The sequence below is a fragment of the Pocillopora damicornis genome, chromosome 1, assembly GCF_964200805.1.
Source record: "Pocillopora damicornis chromosome 1, jaPocDami1.2, whole genome shotgun sequence".
NCBI lineage: Eukaryota > Metazoa > Cnidaria > Anthozoa > Scleractinia > Pocilloporidae > Pocillopora > Pocillopora damicornis.
Genome location: NC_142670.1, coordinates 19,769,982 through 19,792,481, shown reverse-complemented (window position 1 = coordinate 19,792,481; position 22,500 = coordinate 19,769,982). Strand labels below are relative to the sequence as shown.

The window sequence follows — 22,500 nt, the reverse complement described above, 5'->3', positions numbered from 1 at the left end:
TTGGTATATACTAAAATTATATGGTTTTGAAGAAATGTACCTTATTTGCTCAGGTTAGTCAAATTCCCTGTGCAACCACCTTCCTTTAGTGAAACAGTTTCCAACACAAGAAATCAAGTCTCTTGTTCACAATCAACAAACACAGTTTCATTACCCAAAGAATTGAAAAGCAATAAAATCAGTAGCGTGAAATATTGTGGCTTTACTAAATACATAATATTAATATTAATCTATGATTAATTCATTGAAGGTTGCTGGAGGCTGCTCTCGTATGGTTTCTGGTTCTGGTGAGAGATTATGTCAATAAAGTAGACTTGGTGTACACCAAAAGATTTGATGTGTTTTTAAGGTCCTTAAACACGGCATAAATATTATGATAAATTTAATGTTGTATTTAAGGCTCCTTTAACTAGACCTTAAATCTCCCCAATAGGTTTAACGTTAGATTTAAGGTGGTTTAAAGTAACCCTAAATCCTTCAAAGGATTTAAGTACGGTTAAAATGACTTAAACATAGCTTAAATCTCAATGTCGATTTAATTTGCATTTAAGAATGCTTAAACCTCGCCTAAACAAAGGTACATTTTTAAGTCATGTTTAAGTTTAGTAAACATGGCTTAAATTTGTCTTTGGGTTTAATAGTTGTTTAATTTTACTTAAATGACACTAAAATTTGGCATTTTACCCAGTGGGGGAAGCGGGAAGTAGATAATCTGCGCCGCGACCATAAGAGCAATCGCTCAAACCATCGTCGTCGTTGGATTCCACCGTAACATCGTCCTGCTCGTCGGTTGGAGAGACCGTAGAAACAAACCACAAATATGTACAGTTGATCCCCAGATGCTCTTCCTCCTTACAGATACAGCACAAAACAGGACAAGGACAATCATGGGCCTCGTGGCCGAGACCCTCACAATTAAAGCACACACGATTAGGACAAACACTACTAAAGTGACCGGAACGATTACACTTACGACACGTAGGGACTTCAGAACTATGTTTTACAAAGATTTGAAGTTTACCAAAACGGAGGAAGCTGGGGATCGGTTTCGAGATCCTGACCCGGTAGTGGCGGAGGCCATTATAAACATTCGGAGCCAACGAATGTTTGCTGCGACGGTAATGAAGCACTTCACAGTACCGCGAGAGGCGTTTAATGATGGCGAGGTCAGACAATTCGAAAGGAGCGTCGTCAATTGTGAGGAAGGTCAACGGTTTGTCCACATCTTGAATGGCAAAATGCTCGGCGTCTACTTGCAGGGAATTCAGTTGGAGGAATTTCTCCTTTGCTGATATAGACTTGTAGGTGACGGTGACCTCCCCGTTAATCTTCCGTTGTAAGCATGCGATTTCCGTCGCGTCGATTTCGGCTTCCTCAAGAGCTTCAAATACCGACTTGGCCGTTGTATTTTTGCTCGGAGTAAAAAACGCGGTTCTTGGCCACTGTGGCATAACGTTTTAGGAATTCAGCTCTCTGTTGACATGGCAGGTACTCGTAAGAAGCGGTTTTCACCGCCCGTGACGCGTATGAGTCTCCATTAACAATATGGCGGTCTTCAACATTCTCTGCATTCGTTTCGGGCAATCCATTCACAGCACTCACGGGCATCTCATTATTCAATTCAACAGGCATCTCATCATCCAAATCAGCAGTCACAGGCATCTCATTCTCGCATATATCTATATCTCTAAAAATCTATCTCACTCACAAAGCGAAAAAAAAAGGGTTAAAAAAAATCTCGCTTACCAACAATAAAAATCACTTACTTGTTGGCTGATCTTAGCCGAAAGGCCAAGAAGCAATGCCGAAGCACGCCCTGGGTGAGGGGGGTGGTCGAGGGATCCTTCCCACGGTTTATGGTGGATAGTAGCAGGTCGCCCCCACAAGCCCTTGCAAGTCCCGCAGACGGTCCCAGAGGCTCACCCATTTGGTATCTCCTCACTGTAAGAATTTAAAGCCAGATAGACACACCTACGGACCTAAAACATTGTATGATAGGTTTTTAGGACACAGTATGTCTCTACGGACCCCTCCCTCCCCTCCCTCATCTTCCACAACCGCATCCTCATCATCCTCAACCGAGTCCTCATCCGCAACCTCCTTCTCAACAACCACATCTTCAACCACAATGAAAGAGGGGCCAAAGCCCATAGCACACAGAGTGGACCGCATGAAAGACCAAGGGGGCAGCACTGGCCAGAACAGGAACAACCCCCCAAGCACGCCCTCCCCGGTGGGACAGACACGCCCGAGCCAAATGACCGGCTTCACCACACTCACGACATTTGCCATTGAGCTCACAATCTGCGGCCTTGTGGCCCATGAATTAACAGATCTGGCAGAAAGGGGCCATTCCCCAATACCACACCCGAGTAGGATAGGAATCAACGAACACCTCGGCACGAATCTGCTGCAACAGGGACATGGTGAGGACACGAGAGCCAGTCAAGAGATTAGGGCGCCCGGGAAAGTGCTGGTGTTTCGTCGCCACAATCTTACCAAACCGACGGAACTGCTCTAACAGGAGGGCGTCATCCCCCTCCGCCGGATAATGGTGAACGTACACCATGGTGTAAGGCCGGTCAGAAGGGGTTACGTCACACTCAACATTTTCGAGCATGATTGAGCCCTGACTAACGAGGCGCTCCTTTTCAGCCACCTCCTTAAAGGTGAGCCTGATAAGGCCCCTCGGAATGAACTGAACAGCGGATGATTTGTTACAGTCAACGACTTCCTCCAAAAACGACAACACCCGCGGCTTCTCGTGCGAGATGATGGCCGCGGGCAGATGAACGACACAAGTGTTCGTGCAAGCGAACACCATATTGGAAACAAAAAAAGAGAAAAAAGGAAACGAACCCAAAAGGGAAGAAAAGGCCCTAAACAGGGCCCAGATGGCTGGCTACAAGGGCCGACCCGCCAGAGAAAAGACAAGCGAAAATTAAAACAGTAACTAAAAGTGTGGGCAAAAACACACAGGCCGAAACCACAACTAAAAGAGACTGGGAAGTCCTGGCACACTATAAATGCAGGGGGAAAAAGGGCCAAAAAAGCTAAGGGACCGCACCCAAAAAAGCCGAACCTGGCCCAAAAATGGGATGGGTGACAACACCCCCAAAAAAGCCAAACCAGGCCCAAAAATAGGATGGGTGACACACGCGAGAAAAAAACCAGCCCGAGGCCAGGAACTCCTGGCCCGAGACTACAGGGAAACAAAGCCAAAAGCCTTTTGGCGAGGCACGAAAAACTGATGAAAAAACAGGTCACTGGCGTTCCCTCTCGGCAGGTACTTAGCACTGGACCAAGGATAGAAAAAAGAAAGGAAAAATACTCACGAAAATCCGGCCCACAAAGAGTCTCTAGAATCGTAGCACCGCCACAAGAGAAATCGAGGAAAACCACGACAAAAAGCGCGATCCCACGTAAAGATACTATCGACACGAGAGAATCTCCCGCGTCAGGTCAGTCTGCTTTTTCAGCGTCTGCCCTCGGTGAAAAAATCCACTTACCCCTAGGTCCTTGTGGTAGTGCTTTGCGTGCTTCAGAAAACGTAGGCAAGCGGCCGTTCCTGCCATTGTCTGTGGTCTGAATTATCATCCCTCTTTCACCTCTTCCCCCTCTAAGGGCGGGCGGGGCTCCTGTAAACATAAAAGAATGCTATACCGTTGACTTTGTTTTGGATTGAATGTGTCTTCCCCAGAGGGAAGTGGGCCGCACTCGGAGGTAGTGCTATACCGAGGCAACCCGTGGCTGGGACGAGGCAAGCCTCTTTTCCACAGCCCAGTTCCAAATATCAGTTTAATATATGAGCTGCTCAATGAGCAGCGTATCAGATATTAAGCTGATAAGAACAGATTTTTTAAGTTTTGAAATTGATTTATTTGCAATAAATCTATATACAGAATAAAAGTGCAGAACGCACGTGGGCTTGGCCCTTACTAATTAATTATTAATCGGAAAAAGTTCCAGAAAAAAACTAATTAAATACTAATAATGTCCTTATTAACTAATCGGAAAAAAAAGTTCCAAAGTCCAAGAAGATACTAATTAAAGACTAATAAAGTCCATGACAAATCCATATTTACATACCAAGGGACTCTTAAATATTATACCTAAATATTAATAGACTTAATTAATATACTAGAGAAATGGTAAAATTAAACTAAAGCCAATAATAGAAAAAACCTAAATAATAAGACCTAATATTAGAAAACTACCGTAACTTAACCTAAATAACTATTTACAAAAATATTTACAAAAGCAGTTTGTAGGAGTCGCCGCACAAGCGGCACAGACCCGGAGCTTCCCAGCAATTTTTAAATTCGGAGAAAGTAAGCCGATAATAATCGCAAGCTACTCTGTTCTTGATATCGCTGAGGATATAACGGATCATACCCTCAGGGGTATCATTTCCATTATGGAAAGTAGCTTTATTACGAAATTTCCAGATACCGCACAGGATCGTTTTGATTAAAAAATGAATGAGTTGAGCATTTTTAGGGCTGACGGGAGCCCAACGGAAAAAGAAGACACGAGTACAAGACGGCAGAAACACATTACCAAGAAGAGAAGAGAGGACAGGAGAGAAAAAGGACCACACACGTTTCACACGAACACAGTTCAGAAAACAATGATCAATTGTCTCTTTACGAGAACAAGACGCGCATTTATTAGAATCAATATACCCCCAATTTTTCAGAGAGTCACACACTTTAACCGCGCGAAGGACAATTAGCCAGAGCATATCGTTCTTATAGTTTTCGGAGAAACCATCCCGCACATAATCCCAGAAGAGGTCGAGATCAAAATCAATCAGGAGGAAGGAAGACCAGAAACGGTGCAGAATTGGTGAAGCAGAATTCTCTCTCAAGAGAGCTGTATAGCACCTCTTGGAGGAGAAAAGAAAATCCTGCCACTCTCGGCAGGAAACAATCCTGCGAAGAGTGGTGAGAAGCGAAAAACATTTCTCATAATAAGGTGTCAAATTTTGCGTACTCAGAGTGGAGTTATCGCGAAGAGAATGCCACTCCGGACGGCAAGAAGTGAGTCGAGAATCAAGAAAGTATTTGGTTAGAAAAAAGGACTTTGATTCACGATCCTCAAGGTTACAAATAAGGGAAGCTAACTTAAGAGAGTCACTTTTGGTCTGAAAGTTAAAAATGCCGAGGCCACCTTTCCCTAAGGATTGGTGGCAAGTCATCCGGCTAACCGTTTCAATTCGAGATCTCCAGAGAAAAGGCCAGACTAGATTGTTTACCTTTGAAATAACCCATTTAGGGACACACAAAACGGCAGAAAGATAAAGAAGTTTACTTATTCCCAAAACATTGATTATGAATGATTTGCCAACAAGAGAGAGAGCGAGATTTCCAGAGATTGAGATGTTTCTCTAATTTCTCGAGTTTCGGTCGCCAATTATCTGTCTCGGTATCTTGTCCAAAAACAACACCTAGAATTTTCATTTTCGTCACCCATTTGAGGCCAAGCGGCTGGTCGCCGCGAGAACGCCATGCTCCCAGCCACATGGCCTTGGTTTTTGTGACATTGAGACGAGCTCCAGATCCACCCTCATACACATTAATCATTCTAAACAAACATTGGAGAGAGCGATAGGACTTTACAATACAGGTCGTATCATCAGCATACACACCAACTTTGTAAAATAAACCTCGTGCGCCCGGAAGGAGAAAGCCTTCGATATCTGGGTTATTTCGGATCTTACACGCGAGAGTTTCAACGCAAAGAATGTACAACAGGGGAGACAAGGAATCTCCCTGTCTCACCCCGCGGGACAGAGGTATCGCGTCAGACAGCCACTCATTCACAATAATGCGCATATTGGCGCCATTATATAAGGTATTGATCCAAAAACAAAAGGATGGACCAAAACCGAAACGGGACAACATATTTAACAGAAAGGTGCGATTAACACGATCAAAGGCTTCCTCTTGATCAAGGCTAACCAAAATGCCGGTTTCATTAGTGCGATCGATATGATCTAAAACATCTCTAAGAACGTGTAAATTCTACGTCTGGGCACAGAACAGGTCTGGTCAGGATCAACGATAAATTCTAAAACCTTAGATAGTTGGAGAGAAAGAACTTTGGAGCAAATTTTATAATCGACATTCAGAAGAGAAATCGGTCGCCAGTTTTTCAAATTTTTGCGATCACCTTTTTTAAAGATGACGCGCGTGTTACTTGTCTTCATAGACTCACACATCTCCCCAGCATGATAGCAAGTATTAAGGACACGGCACAGGTACGGACCTAGCCGATCCCAAAATTTGGCATAAAATTCCACAGAAAGGCCATCAGGGCCAGGTGCTTTATTAGCGTTCATGCTTCTTAGTGCAAAGGTCATTTCATCAAGCGTCATCTGGCCTTCGCAAGACGACGCTTGATTGGAGGAGAGTTCACGCGACAACGAGGATAAAAGATCATCCTGCAAGGCCGCGTCCATCGGCTCCTCGGAAATGAGCCTCGAATAAAAATCAACGTGTGCTTTTTCGATCTCCTCCTGGGAGGAGACTTCAGTGCCATTTAAATCGTAAACTGAAGAGATGTGAGATCTCTAGGCTTTAATCTTTTGCAAATTAAAAAAGTACCGGCTGGGCCGTTCGCCCTCCTCTAGCCATTGTGCACGGCTACGAATCATGATCCCTTCGATCTCTTTGACGCGAAGGGCTTTCAATCGACTTTCTGTATCGGAAATCAAAACGGAGACGGTGTTGTCCCTGTCAACTAGACGTCGACGGAGACGAATTAATTTATTCGTCAGGAACACTTGTTCTTTACGTAAGCGTCTCCACTTAGTACGAGAGAAGACGATCGATTCCTCTTTGATGGACAGTTTCAAGAACTCTCACCAATCCTGGAGACTTCTGAAAGACGGTTAAAAAAGTAAATGGCAATCAATCAATCAATCAAGAGAATTATTCAAATTCCAAACACCCGGGCCGCGTTTGACCCCGGTGGTATCAAAAACAAGAGAAACGAAATCATGATCGGAAATCGGACAGGGTGAGATGTCACACCTAATGCCGGGTGACAACAATTCCCTAGAAATCAAGAACTTGTCTAATCTACTCCCAATAGACCAAGACTAATTAAACCATGTAAACTCTCTGGAGGCGGGATGCAAATTGCGCCAAACATCAACAAGAGCAAAATCATTTTTCAACGGCTCACATTCTTTATGAATAGAAACATCTCCACCAAATTTATCTAAGGTATTATCGTAGCAATTAAAATCTCCTCCGATGATGATCGCAGAAGATGGAATAAAAAAATCGTGAAGAGAATCAAAGAAAGTCTTTCGCTCTGCAAGATTTGTGGGAGCGTAAATATTAACTAAATTAACATCTACATCATTGCTCCTGACCAAAAAACTGACGATACGACCGTGTGAGTCTTTTTTCCAAGAAACCATTTGGTCTCAACATCTCGACGAGATTAAAGTGACGACACCCCCCTGCCTACCAGAGGCCGGAGACCAAAAACTTCGGCCCGGCCATCTGCGAGACAGGGACTTAAGGGTAGATTCTGAACTAATTAAAGTTTCCTGAGCGAAACAAAGATCGCAATTGGAGGTCTCGCAGTGTAGCAGTAGAAGGCGGGTTGACAGCAGCTGGAACAGATGTTGGTTCTTCTGTAACGATAGGATTTTTAGTGATTTTTAGTTATCGAGTTCTTTCATGCTTACGCTCAAAAAAATACAATATTCCACGTAGAAAGCTTAGATCAGCAAAGCGTAAACGCTACCAGTTCTCCTTTAGTCACCCGTAAGCAGTTGTTATTAGTGTTAAACTGTAACAGCCACCTGTCATGTCTTTTTATGTAACTGTTATCCACCAGAACTCTTTAAAGTAATTAATGTTGTAAAAGGCGAAATTCCTACTTAGCCAATAGTGTAGTAGATTACATGATCCTGTAGATTATTCATGGCATTACGTTATCCATGTACGTTAGGTTTAAATAGGACTGTTCTGTAAAGCTTAGCAGGAGGAAAAGAGAAGAGAGAGAAGAGCAGGGTCGAACCAGTCCTGGCCAGGTCCGTTCTGGTCAAAATTGTAGTAGAGCCTGCAGAATAAATCTACGTTGGAGCCAACCCTGTTGTCGTTAGTCATTCTCTCAAGGATAGTCAGCAACCGTAATAGATTCCGGTTACCTTCCCGCAGCCAGCGAGTGCCCCCAAGGAAAGCCTTCACCCAGAAGAGTTTGTAAGAGTTGTCCCCGTCCGTCCGTTCATTTGTGAAGGCAAAACCCTGTTTTCACACTTCGATGGTTTCATTCAATGCGGGTGGGACAGAGAAGAGCAACGTGTAATCTTCGTCCCGGCCGTACTCACGCATGCCATTGTCTGATGATTCAATGGCCACATCGCTATTCTCGTCTGTAGGAATGCCTCTAGTGCAAGGAAAAACCCAGGAATAATCGCAGCCGATGCCGCGATGTCCTTCCTCTTTGCATATACAGTAGAGAGTCGGCAGATTACAATCTCGGGCCTCATGGCCGATGTTTTCACAATTAAAGCAGATTTTATTCAGGCATGCATTGCTGAAATGCCAAGGATGGTTGCACTTTCAGCAAGTAGGAATTTGGCCGGTGTATTTAATATAGATTTGATATTTGCCGAACCGCAAATAATTGGGAATGAGTTTAATTATGCGAAAACGATAGTGTCGCAACCCGTTATAGATATTTGGTGCGAGGGAATGTTTTCCCTGTCGATAATGGAGGACCTCGCAAAACGGAGTTAGGCGTTTGATAATTGCGAGGTCCGAGAGCTCGAAAGGTGCATCATAGATGGTTAAGAAAGTCTGGGGTTTATCAATATCCTGAAGGGCATAGTTTTCTGAGTTGACTTGGAGAGAGTTTAAACGGAGGAATTTTTCTTTGGCCGCAATGGTTTTGAAGGTGACGACAACTTCGCCATTTAATTTCCGTTGGAGACAATGAATCTCGGTATGGTCGATATCAGCATTAACCAAAGCATCAAAAACAGACCTTGCAGTTGTGGTTCTGATTGGCGTAAAGACGGCACTTTTAGGCCGTTGTGGCATCGAATTCTCGTTCGACGATGACGCCGTTTGACGCGGTCGTTCCCCAAACGAAATTGTGCGTGCTGCACGCGACGCGTAACTTTCACCATTGACAACACTCCTATCCTCATTCTCACACGTATTTCCATCATCGGTCATCTCATTATCCACAGCATTCACAGGCATCCCATTTACAATCCTAACAGGCGTTTCACTATTTCCATCATCCATCTCTTGACTAATGACTCTATCACTCATGAGTAGAGGAAAAAGACATACATTAGGGTTAGGTAACGACTTCGGGGTTAGGGTAACCATTTCTTAGGGTTAGGGTAACAATTTCTTAGGGTTAGAGTATCAATTTCTTAGGGTTAGAGTAACGAAACTAGGGCTTTAGAATTTCAAATTCGCCTACACTCAAGGATGTGGCCGCTTTACAGCCAGAACCTGGCCGATAACAAACACAATTTCGACCCCATTTCCTCGTCTACGACCATACCACAGCAAAAGCACCAGTTCTCGTCCGATCACCGAAGTTAAGTCCTATCAGGTGGGGTAAGTACTTGGATGGGTGACCGCCTGGAAATACCCCGTGTTGTAGGCTTCATTTTTTGTCTTGCGAACATCTCTAAACGTTTTATCCCAATAAATAGCTTTCCATACACCACAATTTCACATAGAGAGCCGTAGGTGACTGAGGAACAAAATCAAAGCAAAAAACGGGGGGGGAAAACACCTTTTTGTCAAAAATCGGCCAGCTAATGGCGAAAACTCTAGTGCGATCAACTTTTCTTTCAGAGCGCGTGTGAGCCAGTGAGCACGCGCGAGATGAACAGTTTATGATGTCAAATTCTACTTCTGTGATATCAAATCATTCGAAATAACGCTAATAAGGAATCGAAAAAGAAAAGGGAACGCCTAGTGGCCCGCCAATCAAGAGCACCAAAGACCCCAGCAAACTTCACCACACAATGTGGAGAGACCATACTTTCGGACAAAAGGAACAGGTAACAGGCCTTGGTACTCGAGATTGACACAGGGGAACAGACATGAGCGGAAGACGCGCCATAGACGAGGGCATCACGAGACACCGAAAAAGACCCATCCAGACCGTGCCAAGCAAGAAGAAGAGACCTATAGAAGGGTGGCAAGACCCTGGGGTGATAGGAATACAGCTGGGAAAGAACGTCAAGAGGGGAGGCACCAAAATGAAAGTTAAACCAAAATGAAAGTTAAACCAAAATGACATAAAAGAAACCCAGCCAGAAGAGGAGGAGGTGAACCTCCTCACCCACTGATCGAAAAGAGCCCAGACTTTAAGTTTAACATCGACCACCGAAAAACCACCAAACAACGAGGGTTGGACAACAACAGAGCGCGAGAGCAGTTCACACTTACCAGACCAGAAAAAGGAGAAAGCAAGAGAGGAAAGTTCCTTTAGGGCCCAAGGAGGCATGTGAACGAGGGATGCCACATACCAAACCCGGGAAAGGGCCAGAGCATTAACAACCAGGGCCTTGACACGAAATGAAAGAGAGCGAGAACGCCAGGAGTTGAGTACGCGTTCCACAGCATCAATCCTGGGGTGCCAATTATCAGCCTCCAAATCACCCACACCGATGAAGACACTAAGGACCTTGAGCTTAGAGGACGACCAGTCCAAAGCAACCAGGGGGATCCACCCGACCACACCAGCCACCCAGCCAGAGCCCTTTAGATTTGGACTGCTTCAACTTCGAACCCGAAGCTTGCTCAAAAAGAGCATAAGTCTCGAAAACCGCAACAATGGCATCATCCGATGTTAAGATAAGAGACGTATCGTCCGCATACTGAGAGATTGGAGAAAGCGGAAGCGCCCCAGGAAGACAGAGACCAGAAATGTGGGGGTTACAGCAAATGTTGACCACCAGCACCTCGGAGACCAAAACATACAGCAAAGGCGAAAAGGGACAACCCTGCCGCACACCGCAAGAAAGGCTAAAGAAAGATGACAAGTAGCCGTTAACATTGACCGCACTCTGAACCCGATGGTAGGACAAATCTACCCAAGAAATGAAGGAGGGGCCAAAGCCCATGGTACACAGAGTGGACTGCATGAAAGACCAGTCTACACGGTCAAAAGCCTTCTCCTGATCCAGGGAAAGAATGGCCACCAAGGCGCCAGAGGAGGCATAGTCAGCGACATCCCGAAGGAGTGCGACATTTTCGCCTATAAACCTCCTGGGGACCCCGCACGACTGGTCCTTAGCATCAACAAGATGGATTACTTTGAGCAGCCACCCAGCAATAGCATAGGAAGCCAACTTATGATCAGCGTTAGGAAGGGTAATCGGCCGCCAGTTATGAGGGTCAAGGCGATTAACCTTCTTAAAAGACAATGAGATTATGCCTCTGCGCTGAGAAAGAGCCAGGGAACCCGAATCAAGACAAGAATTTAAGACGGAGACAAGATCCGGACCGAGAACATCCCAGAACTTAACATAAAATTCTACCGGCAGACCATGCCTTGCGCCTGGCCATACCGAGGAGTGCAGAAGAAACCTCCATAACTGACAGATGGCCCTCACACAGAGCCGCCTTATCACCGGGGAGGACAGATGACAAGTTCCCCAGGAGGGCGGACTGAGCACAGTCCTGTCAGTGTCAGAAGCAGTGAAGAGATCTAAGTAGAACAAGGACAACGAACGACACAAATCAACAGGAGAGGAGACAATAGAGCCGTCGCTCTCCCTCAGTGCAGAAATCCAACGATGCACGGACCGTTTCTTCTCAAGGCGGAAAAAATAGGGAGACGAAATCTCACCCTCCTCGCCCCATCTAACCCTAGCCCGAACCTGAGTGCCCCTCGCAGCCTCAGAGTCCAGGACAGCCAATTCAGAGAGGGCAGAATGATAAGGCCCAAGACAAGACATGTAACCAGCATCCACCTTGGACTTCAGATGGTCAACAAGATGCACAAGAAGTTCCCTATTACAGGACCAGGCGTCTGACCTTGAGCAGCAATAACGAATAGAGAGCCCTTTGATGCGGCTCTTCCCCTCATCCCACCAATCCGCCAGTGAGGGGAAATGGAGAACTGAGGAGCGCCATGACGCCCAAAAGTCACTAATTAAAAGGACATACGCCTGCTCCTGCAAGATAGAAATATTGAGCTTCCAGAGACCGGGGCCAGGTGGGACAACATCCGGGATCGAGACAACAGTGAGGAGACTACAATGGTCAGAAAAGGGACAGGGAAGGAGATCACACGAGAGAACAGAAGATACCCACACATACGGAATACCACAGAGATCGATACGGGAGGCACGGGAGCCATCCCACCTGGTCCAAGAAAAGCTAGATGAAGAAGGATGGAGATACCTGAAACCACAAAGAACACTCCAACAAGGACAGACAATGCGTCTCCTGAAGGCAGACAATGTCTACACATACAGGGAGGGAACGCAACCACTGCACGAGACCAGCATGCTTGGGCTGATCCCTGTTTCCATTGCAATTGAGGGAGAGGACAGACAATGCCATAAGAAGAGGACAGGTCATAGTCATTTCTTCACGACAGATGAGGGACCCTGCGAAATAGCAGCTAACGCCGCACCAGCAGTCCCACCTGGGAGCAAGTGGGAGCCCGAAGAGGCCGGAACATTCAAAGCAGCCCTCTTGCCAGACTTAGGAGCCTGAGAGGGCGGAATCATTGCAGCGTCCGAATCAGAGGTGGCGGCCTCAGCCGACGAAACCTCAGAAGCAGCCTGTTTCCGGGAGCCAGGAGCACAAGACATATCCGAGTCCCCCGAGGACTCGTCAGAAGACGAGCCCTTGCAAGATGACTCAATGCGAGCAGCCTCCCCAGAAGCCACCACAGAACTATAAGAAGCCTTGCTAACAGACGATACTGAACTACAAGGGCTAATTAAATTACCAGCAGCATTTACATTATTGGCAGCACAGTCCCCCTTAGGGTTTTGGACTGCAGCATTTACGTTACCATTACTATTTATAATATTGCTAGCAATTACACTATCAGCATTAACATTAAGAGCTGGCTCTACTTGATCATTTACATTATCACCCCTTAAAACAGCAAGGCTCTTATCATTGTATTTGCCGCTATAGTATAACTGACCCTCAGAGTCAGGATCGAGCTCATTATCCCGCAGGTCCTCAGTAGGACTACCAGAACCGTCCCCCTCAGGGGCCTGCCCACCAGGAGGGAACTGGGGAGCAACTTCAGTAACAGGAAAGTCCACACGACGGGGACAATCCTTTGACAAGTGCCCCTGCCCCTTGCAGTTAAAACACTTGCCCTTTGAGGTGCAATCTGCGGCCTTATGACCAGCCACGTGACAAAAATCACATGTAACAGGCTGGCCACGATACCACACTTTCATGCGGTACTTGCCCACATACAAAAACCTCGGAATATCTTTAGAAACAACCATTGGAAATATCCGAGTGCCGGTATAAACGCCTTCCATATCAGGCCACTTCTGAAAGTGGCCGGGCTTCACATCACCGTATCTCCTTAGAACGTTAGAAATCTCCGCTTCAGGCCTCTCAAATGGGAACCAGCTAATAAGGACATCCACCCGCTGGGGGTGGGGGGCACACAACCTCACACTCTACCCCATCCAGAGTAATCACACCCAGCCCCTCAAAAACAGCCTTAGCCCTTACGCTATCCTTTCCAAAGGTAACCCTAAACATCTTAGACGGAAAAGGTTGGGCGGAGACAACCGCGTAACCCTCCCCTTTGAAAAACTCAAAGGATCACTCAAGGTTTCTGGTAAACCACACCAAAAACTCTCGATCTAAAACGACCACGATACCTCGTTTTGCCACTCTACGACAAACGAGGCTCGATTACGCAATCGAGCCTCGATTTTCCAATCGAGCCTCCATTTTTCAATCGAGCCTCCATTTTCCAATCGAGCCTTGATTTTCCAATCGAGCCTCCATTTTTCAATCGAGCCTCCATTTTCCAATCGAGCCTCCATTTTCCAATTGAGCCTCCATTTTCCAATCGAGCCTCCATTTTTCAATCGAGCCTCGTATCGAGAAAAAAAAGAAAAAAGAATGGAGGAGAGGTAAGCAGGGAGAAAAAATAGAGACAAAGGAAGGAAGGAATGCACCAGGCGGCAAACGTAATTTACTTATTCGAGAGGGCCCAGGGTCCCAGAAGGGTTGTATCGGTATGGGTAGAATCCACTGAGCAAATGATTGCAGGCGCATTGATTGCTCAGCGATTGAACAAGCTGCATTAGGTGCTTCTGTGATTTCATGCCAAAAGAAACCGCAAACAAGTTGTGAATGGGAGATGAATAGATGGAATGCGAGAAAGCACAGAGGATAATTTTCGTTTCTTGGTTTCCAAAAGTTTTACCCGCCGAAAATGGAGTGTACATCGCAGGTACAAAGCAGTTAAGCTTATATTATTTATTGTATTCAATTGTTTTAGGTACTTGTACTGGGCTTAACATCAGTCAATGCAGAGCAAAGGAAAATGTAGTACGACCCATAGAAGCGGAGAGGATAAGAGTCTTAAATTCAGTCTGATAAACAGTTAAGGAACTAAAGTACTCCTTTAATTACATGGTATGTGTGGTTAATCTTCAGTGAGCTTAACACCCATAAGTCTCAAGGTGAACGGTTTCTTTAAAATTAGAATTTTTCTAAAAAAAAACCCAACAACAAGAAAATGTTCAAGAGAAAGAACAAAGTCCTTCACACGGGAAGCGTATATCATTACATACGAGAAACAGTAATAGTTGACACAAGTAAACCAGGCCATACTGCATGTGCAACATTAACTTTTAATTTCAAATGATAACTAGTACTGCATAACACTAACAACGTATACATCAGTTACTGAATTTTTTGGGTTCCGTGCTTATTGGTCATCATCAAAAACATAAACAAGTGTTAACTTGTTGCCATAAGTGTATCTATATATATAATTTGCACAATGGAGAATGTGCTTCCGTTTTCAACGCTTTATTCAAGACCCGACGCGTTTCGGCATTTGCCTTCCTCAGGGGCCTTAACATGCAATTGTTACAGAGTCGTAATTGGTTAATTGTGTGACGTAGTACAGTGCATGTTGCTTAATTAAATGCTGAGTAAAATCTCTCGTAAACAATTAGTGTTTCTAATTGGTTAACAGTTTTAAAACCTTTATAACGTATGTTATAAACAATTTATGTACCTAAAACTTTATAAAGGTTTTCGCGTAAAAGATTTATCCAGTTCTTTTGTTTAGTCCATATGGCTGATAGGAGTTTAATGTTCTTTGCCAAAAAATCTCTCTTTCTCTAAGGACTTCTTTCTTTTTGTCAGTCTCTAAATGATCTTTTCGGATTTGCTCTATAATGGTTATGGTAACATTATTGTTAAAGTCGTGAGTTCGTATGTGTATATATATATATATATATTTGTGTATATATATATATATATTGTAATGAACTTCTAACTTTGATTTCTGTTCAGTGCATGGCAAGAATTAGCCAAAGGGTCTCTGCTCTACTTAATCACTGTGCTCTCACCCAAGGACCCTTATTCTGCACCTTTCAGTAAAGTAAACATGGGCATAAATTTTTGCTCTCTTTTGGAAATCTTCAATATTGCATGTGCAACATTAACTTTTATTTCCAAATCATAACAAGTTCCCCATAACCCCAGGTGGAAATCTTATTAAGATCTTGGAAGATCTTGTAAGATCTTGAAAGATCTTGTAAGAATCTTATAAGGTGGCAATTAAGATTAAGATCTTATTAAGATCTTATTAAGAATTAATAATCTTACTAAGATCTTACCAAATTTCTTGAACAAATCTTAACCAAGTTTGAGCATTGTAAGATCTTAAAAGATCTTATTAACTATATTTAAGAATCTTGTAAGAATCTTAACAAAATTTTACAACACATGAGAGTTAAGATCTTTGAAGGATCTTAACAAGATCTTATCAAGTTTATATAAGAATCTTGTAAGGTTCCTAACAAGATCTTATTAAGTTCATGTAAGAATCTTGTAAGAATCCTAATCTGTAAGATTAGTAAGATCTTAAAAGCTCCTTAACAAGATCGTGGTAAGTTTGTTTAAGAATCTTAATAATCAAAGATCAGTAAATGTAACTCCTGACATAAAGGTTCCAAAGAGGATCTTATCTAAAGTTTATGTAAAAGTTTTGTAAGAATCTTAATTTGTAAGATCAGTAAGAATTCAAAATGTTCTTGACAAGATTTTATCAAGTTTATTCCAGCACATTCCTGAGTGACTTGAAATGCGCATCCTATTCAGTACATAATAGAGCATGATGCATATGGCTTAAAACCTTGCACACATGATATCAAAAGTGATATCAATAAAGTCAAGTAAGCATCTATGGTTTACAAATTTCAGACCTGATAACACAAACACAGCTGTTTTCTAAAGAGGTAATTGTTCCACTGGAATAATGGTATTTGTAACAGTCACCAATTCAGTGTCAATTCCATGTTTCAATCAATCCGATCAACTATGCTCAGCACAATGTTCGAATACAAAACCATATGAGCGATATGTTTACCTTTAACTTTTAGATCTTGATTTGTTGTACAAATGTGAATTTTCACAAGTTTTAATTTAACTCTTAATTAGGTTATTAATTATAATAGGTTCTTTTTAAATTGTAACAATGTTTATAGAGATCCACATTAATTCATTAGGTTTTTTAACTATTAAGTGTCACCCTCTTTATATAAAGTTTGATTGATTGATTGATGAGGAATCCTTACAAAAAGGCTAGAGCCTTGTCCATGACCCTGAAAATTGCTACAATATCCATTGAAGACTTCATCCCAACAACATCATTAGGGATAGTGGAATCAACACTCCTGAAGCTTGGATACCCACAATCAAACAACACAACAGCTGATTTATGAGGATCCATGAGGGAACACCATCTAACAACCGGAATAATAACGAGGATCGAAATGCACCAATAACAGCATACCAACGTGCTACAAATAGCGACCCGTAAACAAACAACCTCATCAATTAATGATGACTTGCAATGTTGTGGTCAAATGTCGCGATCTACATCAAAAGTGACAAATTGTCGTGAGACAAACAAACAAAGTTCATCTCCTAATATCCAGAATGATTCTGTAATGCAGGGCGTGAAATTGCGCCCGATACAGGCGCCAAAGCGACTAAATTTTTCCACTTTGACCACCAAATCCTGTAAATTAGTCACCAAATTGGCGACTAGAATGTTTCATCATGACTTTACTAAGAGAAATAGTGAATTGAAAAGATTTGCAAGGCTAAATCCGCGGCAAACTTCCTCGTTAAGTTTGTTTCCAAAACGCAGTACATGCATCTCGATCGACAACTAGATGCCATCTTGGATTAAGGTGAGCCTGAACGTTGTATACCATCCATCTTAGTGTCCACTTGTAGCACTTTAAAGATCTTTTCCTTAACTTAATTTTGGAGGGTCTATCTAGAACGCTGACAGCATAAAAAAAGGTCTTGTTTGTCTTTGAAAGTGGCGACTAACTTTTTTTGAATTGGCTACCACTTTGAAGAATTTAGGAGCCAAGTGGCTTTCAGAAAAAAAAAATTGATTTCACACCCTGTAATGTTGTATTCCTTTAATATGACTCCAGTTAAAAGATCCTCATCCGAAAAATAAAGGCAAAAATAAGAAGGGTTAAAAACACGTGCACTGAGGTTTGATCTTAGTGTTGAAAAAACCTTGGCAGAGCAGAGGTCTAGTGCACGGGAAATATAACATTTACAGTATTAACAGATTAAATTTGGACAGATATTTCAGATTACATTTGATGATTGAGTATGAAAGACATTTAACAGCTAGTTTAAAATAATTACTAATCATGTTCATAGGTAGTGTCTAGAAAGGTGATGAAACCTTTTCCATCCTCGCCTTGAACATGAAGACACCTGTTGATAACATCAGCACATTTCACAAGCAAGAGACTTTCAATTTCTTGAACCTGGAGAAAATGTTGGCCAATTAAGTTTCGATGAACAATTTCCTTCAGGACCACATCCTGTGGTAGAGGAAGCTCTTGGCAAACATTTTATCCAGTCAAGCCATACTCGGTGATCAATGCATAGGCAACATTCTGGAAGAGGATGTAGCAAACCACTCTGCCATAGCATTTCCTCCCATGTGCACAAAACTGAACAAGGTAACTGCACGAATTTCCTTTTCTAGGATACATCATGCTGTGGAAGGTGACATGATCTTTTGTCATCCTATAGGAAACCAAGTATTCTTGGTCAGGACCCCTTCCAAATGCTGCAGAAAGGACATTTTGAAACTGTGTCAGCTTCTTGAAGTGCACAGGTTCATGCAGCAGGATTCCCCCTTCTGTATACCGAACACTGGGCTTTTCACCAAGCAGATGTTTTGCAAACCTAGCAGCACTGGGTGTTGATTTGCATTTCTGCAAAACGTGCACCTTGTAGGTCTGGCTTACGCCTAGTTTTTCCACCATCTGCTTTGGGAGTCCCATTGTTCCAGAATACAGATTTTTAAGGTGAGCAATGAATGCTTCAAATACAAAAGCAGAAGTAAGTGCCAAGGAACCATGGTCAAGAACTTGGGAAGGGAAGTGGAATAAAGCATGGGAGTTGTAAGTACACTCCTCAATACCATAAAGACTTGGTAAAAGTCTCACAAAGTTATCAAGCAAAACTTGTGCCTTCTCTACACAAGTTTTAGAAATAGGAGTTGAGTGCAGGAAACGAAGGGCAGTGGAAAGAAGTGCAAAGTGATAAAAGTGGTCTACACCAAATTCATCAGAAAGAACAGCATATCGAAGACATGGCAGTCCAGCAAAGAGGGCAAACAAACGAAATTCGGATGCTTTCCAGTGTTTTAACTCAGCAATGCTACGTGGCTTTCTAGTAAAGTCATGGGGCACTTTGATAGAGAGAAACATATTGCCTAGCTCATGACTAATTTCTAGTAAACTGTATGCATCTGTAGCCTACTGAGGATCGAACCACCGTTTGAGTAGCTGTCTTTTAAGGATGCCTTCACAAACACAATGCATCCAGTCAATAGGTACATTGTCTGGAATGTCAACTAATTGAGAAAACACATTTTCTCCTTTTATGCCGAATATAGTGGTGCCTCTTGCCTCTGCAATTCTTGCAAACATCCTGGTTTCTTGTGCTGTTCTGACAGCCACAGTACCAGAGGGCCTGTATTCATACAGCCTTGCACGTGTTTGCCGGTCATACCTCCCTGGATGTTTGCATACACTGCAGCCAAATTTACCATTATATTACTTGATGTTAAAAAGCAAGGCTTTGGCGGGCAGGTCAGGCACAACAGATTGGATTCTGCACACTGATGGCACAAGTTCACCTGTTTCGTTGTTAAAATTACTGCCATTTGCCAAATTGGATAATTCACCAGTAAAATTTTTCAAAAATAGTGGCACATTTGGTTTAGACTTCCCATACCACAGCCCAATGAGTAGGATGTTTTCAAATTTGTATCTTTCTTGAGGAGGTAACTCCACAAGAAAACAAATAAGTTGCCAGATACTAAACTTCTTGGACTTAATCAATGGTGCCCCATCACTGCTAACTACAACTGAAAGTACTTTCCTTCCTCTGGTGCGAGGGTCATGCTGGATGAAATTTTGGTACACCCTACCATCCTGTATGTCTCTTATGCAGTCTTCAGCTGGCAATTGTGCCATAACCATTCGATAGTCTTCAATCAATTGCCAGTGTTCTGAAAATATATCAGGAGGGAACAGTTTTAACTCCTACCCTTTCCTTTGTAAGAGAATATATAATAAAAAAAAAACCCAATTATTTTAACCACCAAGTATGATGATTGCTCACTCTTAGTAACTATATCTTCGGCCAATAATGCACTTTTTGGTGGATAAATTATTAACTCAAATATGAAATTAACCTTACAGCAAAAATACTTTTTCTGGGGTGCCAATTATGCCTAGGACCAATGTTACAGCAAAGATGACCAATAATTCACATGTAGAATTTTCTTTTTTTCACTTCTCTTAATTAGATTGGTCAGTTAATTGCATAAGGGATCCCTTAATAGAAGTCACATAGAAAGGATTTCTGGCTTATAGGTTAAAAGGTGCCACAGGGTACATCTTTGCTCAATAATGTAATAATGTAATAATCATTCATTGACTTTTCTGCCTAAAGCATGTATATTTTTGAACAATTTTTGTGCTTTTCAGGTTATCAGCTCCTCTAGCCTTTAACCCCTAATTTAAGAGTGATGTTGACTTGGCAAAGAATTTTCATAACTTTGTGAATATTTGATGATTGTAAGGTTTCACGTGCATTTACTGGAGAATCAACTTTAAAGATAAAATGAGGCTCCAGATCAAACTAGTCAAAAACAAAGGTTAGGAGACATTCTATTTATTTTTTTTTGGTTTTTAACTCAGTAGAGTATGTCTAGCCATAGACTTTCTATTAAATGTACATTTTACATTTTGTTCTTACCTTGAAGTAGTCTTTGAAGCTGTGGTTTTAGAGGTATTTCATAAAACCTGAGTACTTCAACTTTCATTCCCTCACCTCCACAATCACTATTTTTGCACAAATCTTTTTCCACTTTTTTGTGACATGTAGGGCAGAGTTCCATTAGCTTATAAGGAAGTAAGCACTCGTCATGTCTTTTGTTAAACTTGTAGGATGATGGTGCGACACTGTTGTTACCTGGCAAAGTAAGTTCTAATAGTTTCAACATGTCCTCCTTTGCAGCTTCAGACATGTGATGCTTCTTGAAAAGGGCTAACAACAATGCATCAAAATTGGCACTTGTTAATGTAGATCCATCATATAATGGAAGTTCACCTGACTCTCCAGGATTCATATCACCTTCACTCTCAGTGTCTTCATCTTCGGCTCCTTCCTCATCAGAGCTGGGGTGCTCAATGCTTGAGGTGGATTCAGGAGCACTCTCTGGGTCTTCAGACAAGTTATCAGACCAGTCACTTTCAGACCCCCCACAACCTATTAAAGTTTCATGGAGTTCGCAATTCTCCTGATGGGGTGCATCTGGATTGCCAGGGCCATCACTGTCACAAAGTGGCTCGTCAATTGCAGAATGTTTCTTCTTTTGAGGTGATTTGATAAGAACACGAGTGTCTTCTTCTGAAGAGTCAACATCACTTGAGTTGTGTAAACCACAAGACTGAATTAATTGACAACATGGCGGTTCTCTCGTGCAGTCGAGCACGTTTTTTGTCTCTGCGCATGTGCCGCATGCACACCGCAGGTTAATAAGATTGCGGTCTAGATTACTAGTCACCAGATTCCACATACTGGGGGCAGGCGCGCGAAGCAATTCGTTTGCTTCTTCTGAGTGTTTCGACCTGTGGAATCTGCAGTTCAGTTCCTGTAAAGTGTTCCTTAGAGTCCGTTAGTGTGACTTCCAAGGGATACAAGAGATGTATTGAACGGTTGGTGACTCCGGAATTTGTTTTGATCTCTGCCGCTCTAACTAGGCCATCACTGCAACGAAGAACTTTCTTTACAATGGCTAACTTCCAGGAACTACGAGGAACATTTTCAGCGTGCATAAGTACGACATCCCCAACTTTAATGATCTCCTCCTGCGATCCTCGCTTCTTAGACTGATACACATGACGTTCCCGAAGCGAAGCAAGGTATTCACTCTTGAACCGTTGAACAAAGTGCTGAAATAGCAATGAGCGTCGTTTGAAGGCCTTATTGAGTTGATCATGATCATTGAAGTCTTCATCCTCCAACTCGTCAGGATCAACAACAGGGTGTGGCAAAGCTGTAACATCGAACCCATACAGCAACTTTGACGGTGTCAAGGGCTCTGGATCATTCACATCATGGTAGACGAATGTGATTGGGCGATCATTCACAACTGCTTGAACCTCTTTGATGAGTGTTTGTAACTCGGGTAGACTAATGAGCGCGCGACAAAGAACTTTCTTGATTGACAACTTAACTACTCCAATCAGTCGCTCATACATGCCTCCCCAGTGCGGTGACTTGGCAGGAATATGCCTCATCTGAACTCTCTTCTGGGCGAAGTGATGCTGCACGGTTTGATCTTCTATGACTTGGAACAACTTCTGAATTTCTTCATCCCCTTTCTGGAATGTTTTGGCATTATCACACAGGATCAGTGAAGGAGTTCCATAGATGGCACAGTGACGCCTGAATGCAAGAAGGAACTGATCGGTCGTCATGTCATCAACGATCTCCAAATTTACATTGCGAGTGGTGCTACAGGTAAACAGGCAGACATAACATTTCTCCGTCTTGTTACCATTCTTGACCATCAGATGGCCGGTAAAATCAATCCCCACTGTAGAGAATGGTTTCACCTTGTTGAGGCGAAAGTCAGGCAAGGGGGGTGAATGGGGTAGCCTGTATGCTCCCCCTATCTGGTATCGGCATTTGACACAATGCTTGA

At 43.0% G+C, this 22,500-nt stretch overlaps 3 protein-coding genes, 1 non-coding gene and 3 pseudogenes across 4 annotated transcripts in view; 1 reads left to right on the top strand and 6 right to left on the bottom strand.

The window, feature by feature from the left end:
• Positions 1-696: 696 nt before the first annotated feature.
• LOC149052617 (uncharacterized) lies at positions 697-2,843 on the bottom strand. The gene has a single exon (XM_089204870.1). The coding sequence runs from the start codon at positions 2,822-2,824 to the stop codon at positions 2,327-2,329; it is 498 nt and encodes a 165-aa protein (XP_089060996.1). The 5' UTR covers positions 2,825-2,843; the 3' UTR covers positions 697-2,326.
• Positions 2,844-3,701: 858 nt separating this feature from the next.
• Positions 3,702-3,888, bottom strand: LOC149052616 (U2 spliceosomal RNA). The gene has a single exon (XR_016182134.1). It is a non-coding gene; the product is annotated as a U2 spliceosomal RNA (small nuclear RNA).
• A 4,125-nt stretch (positions 3,889-8,013) lies between these two features.
• On the bottom strand, positions 8,014-9,275 carry LOC149052615 (uncharacterized; annotated as a pseudogene).
• A 63-nt stretch (positions 9,276-9,338) lies between these two features.
• On the bottom strand, positions 9,339-10,526 carry LOC149052613 (uncharacterized; annotated as a pseudogene).
• On the top strand, positions 9,530-9,648 carry LOC149052614 (5S ribosomal RNA; annotated as a pseudogene).
• A 1,884-nt stretch (positions 10,527-12,410) lies between the features above and the next one.
• LOC149052612 (uncharacterized) lies at positions 12,411-14,984 on the bottom strand. The gene has a single exon (XM_089204436.1). The coding sequence runs from the start codon at positions 13,514-13,516 to the stop codon at positions 12,587-12,589; it is 930 nt and encodes a 309-aa protein (XP_089060562.1). The 5' UTR covers positions 13,517-14,984; the 3' UTR covers positions 12,411-12,586.
• Positions 14,985-19,161: 4,177 nt separating this feature from the next.
• The window catches only part of LOC149052611 (uncharacterized), a 7,858-nt gene continuing 4,519 nt past the window's right edge, over positions 19,162-22,500 (bottom strand). Inside the window, exons 1-4 of the mRNA XM_089181273.1 lie at positions 21,358-22,500; positions 20,547-21,200; positions 19,420-19,794; positions 19,162-19,313 (exon numbers count right to left, since the gene is read on the bottom strand). The exon at positions 21,358-22,500 is cut by the window's right edge and continues 4,519 nt beyond it. Coding sequence (XP_089037399.1) covers positions 19,162-19,313; positions 19,420-19,794; positions 20,547-21,200; positions 21,358-22,500 — 2,324 coding nt within the window. The remainder of the gene's footprint in view (positions 19,314-19,419; positions 19,795-20,546; positions 21,201-21,357) is intronic.

Excerpts from the sequence above, each read along its gene's own strand:
- LOC149052617 (XM_089204870.1), bottom strand. The coding sequence starts at position 2,824 with ATGGTGTTCGCTTGCACGAACACTTGTGTCGTTCATCTGCCCGCGGCC.
- LOC149052612 (XM_089204436.1), bottom strand. The coding sequence starts at position 13,516 with ATGGAAGGCGTTTATACCGGCACTCGGATATTTCCAATGGTTGTTTCT.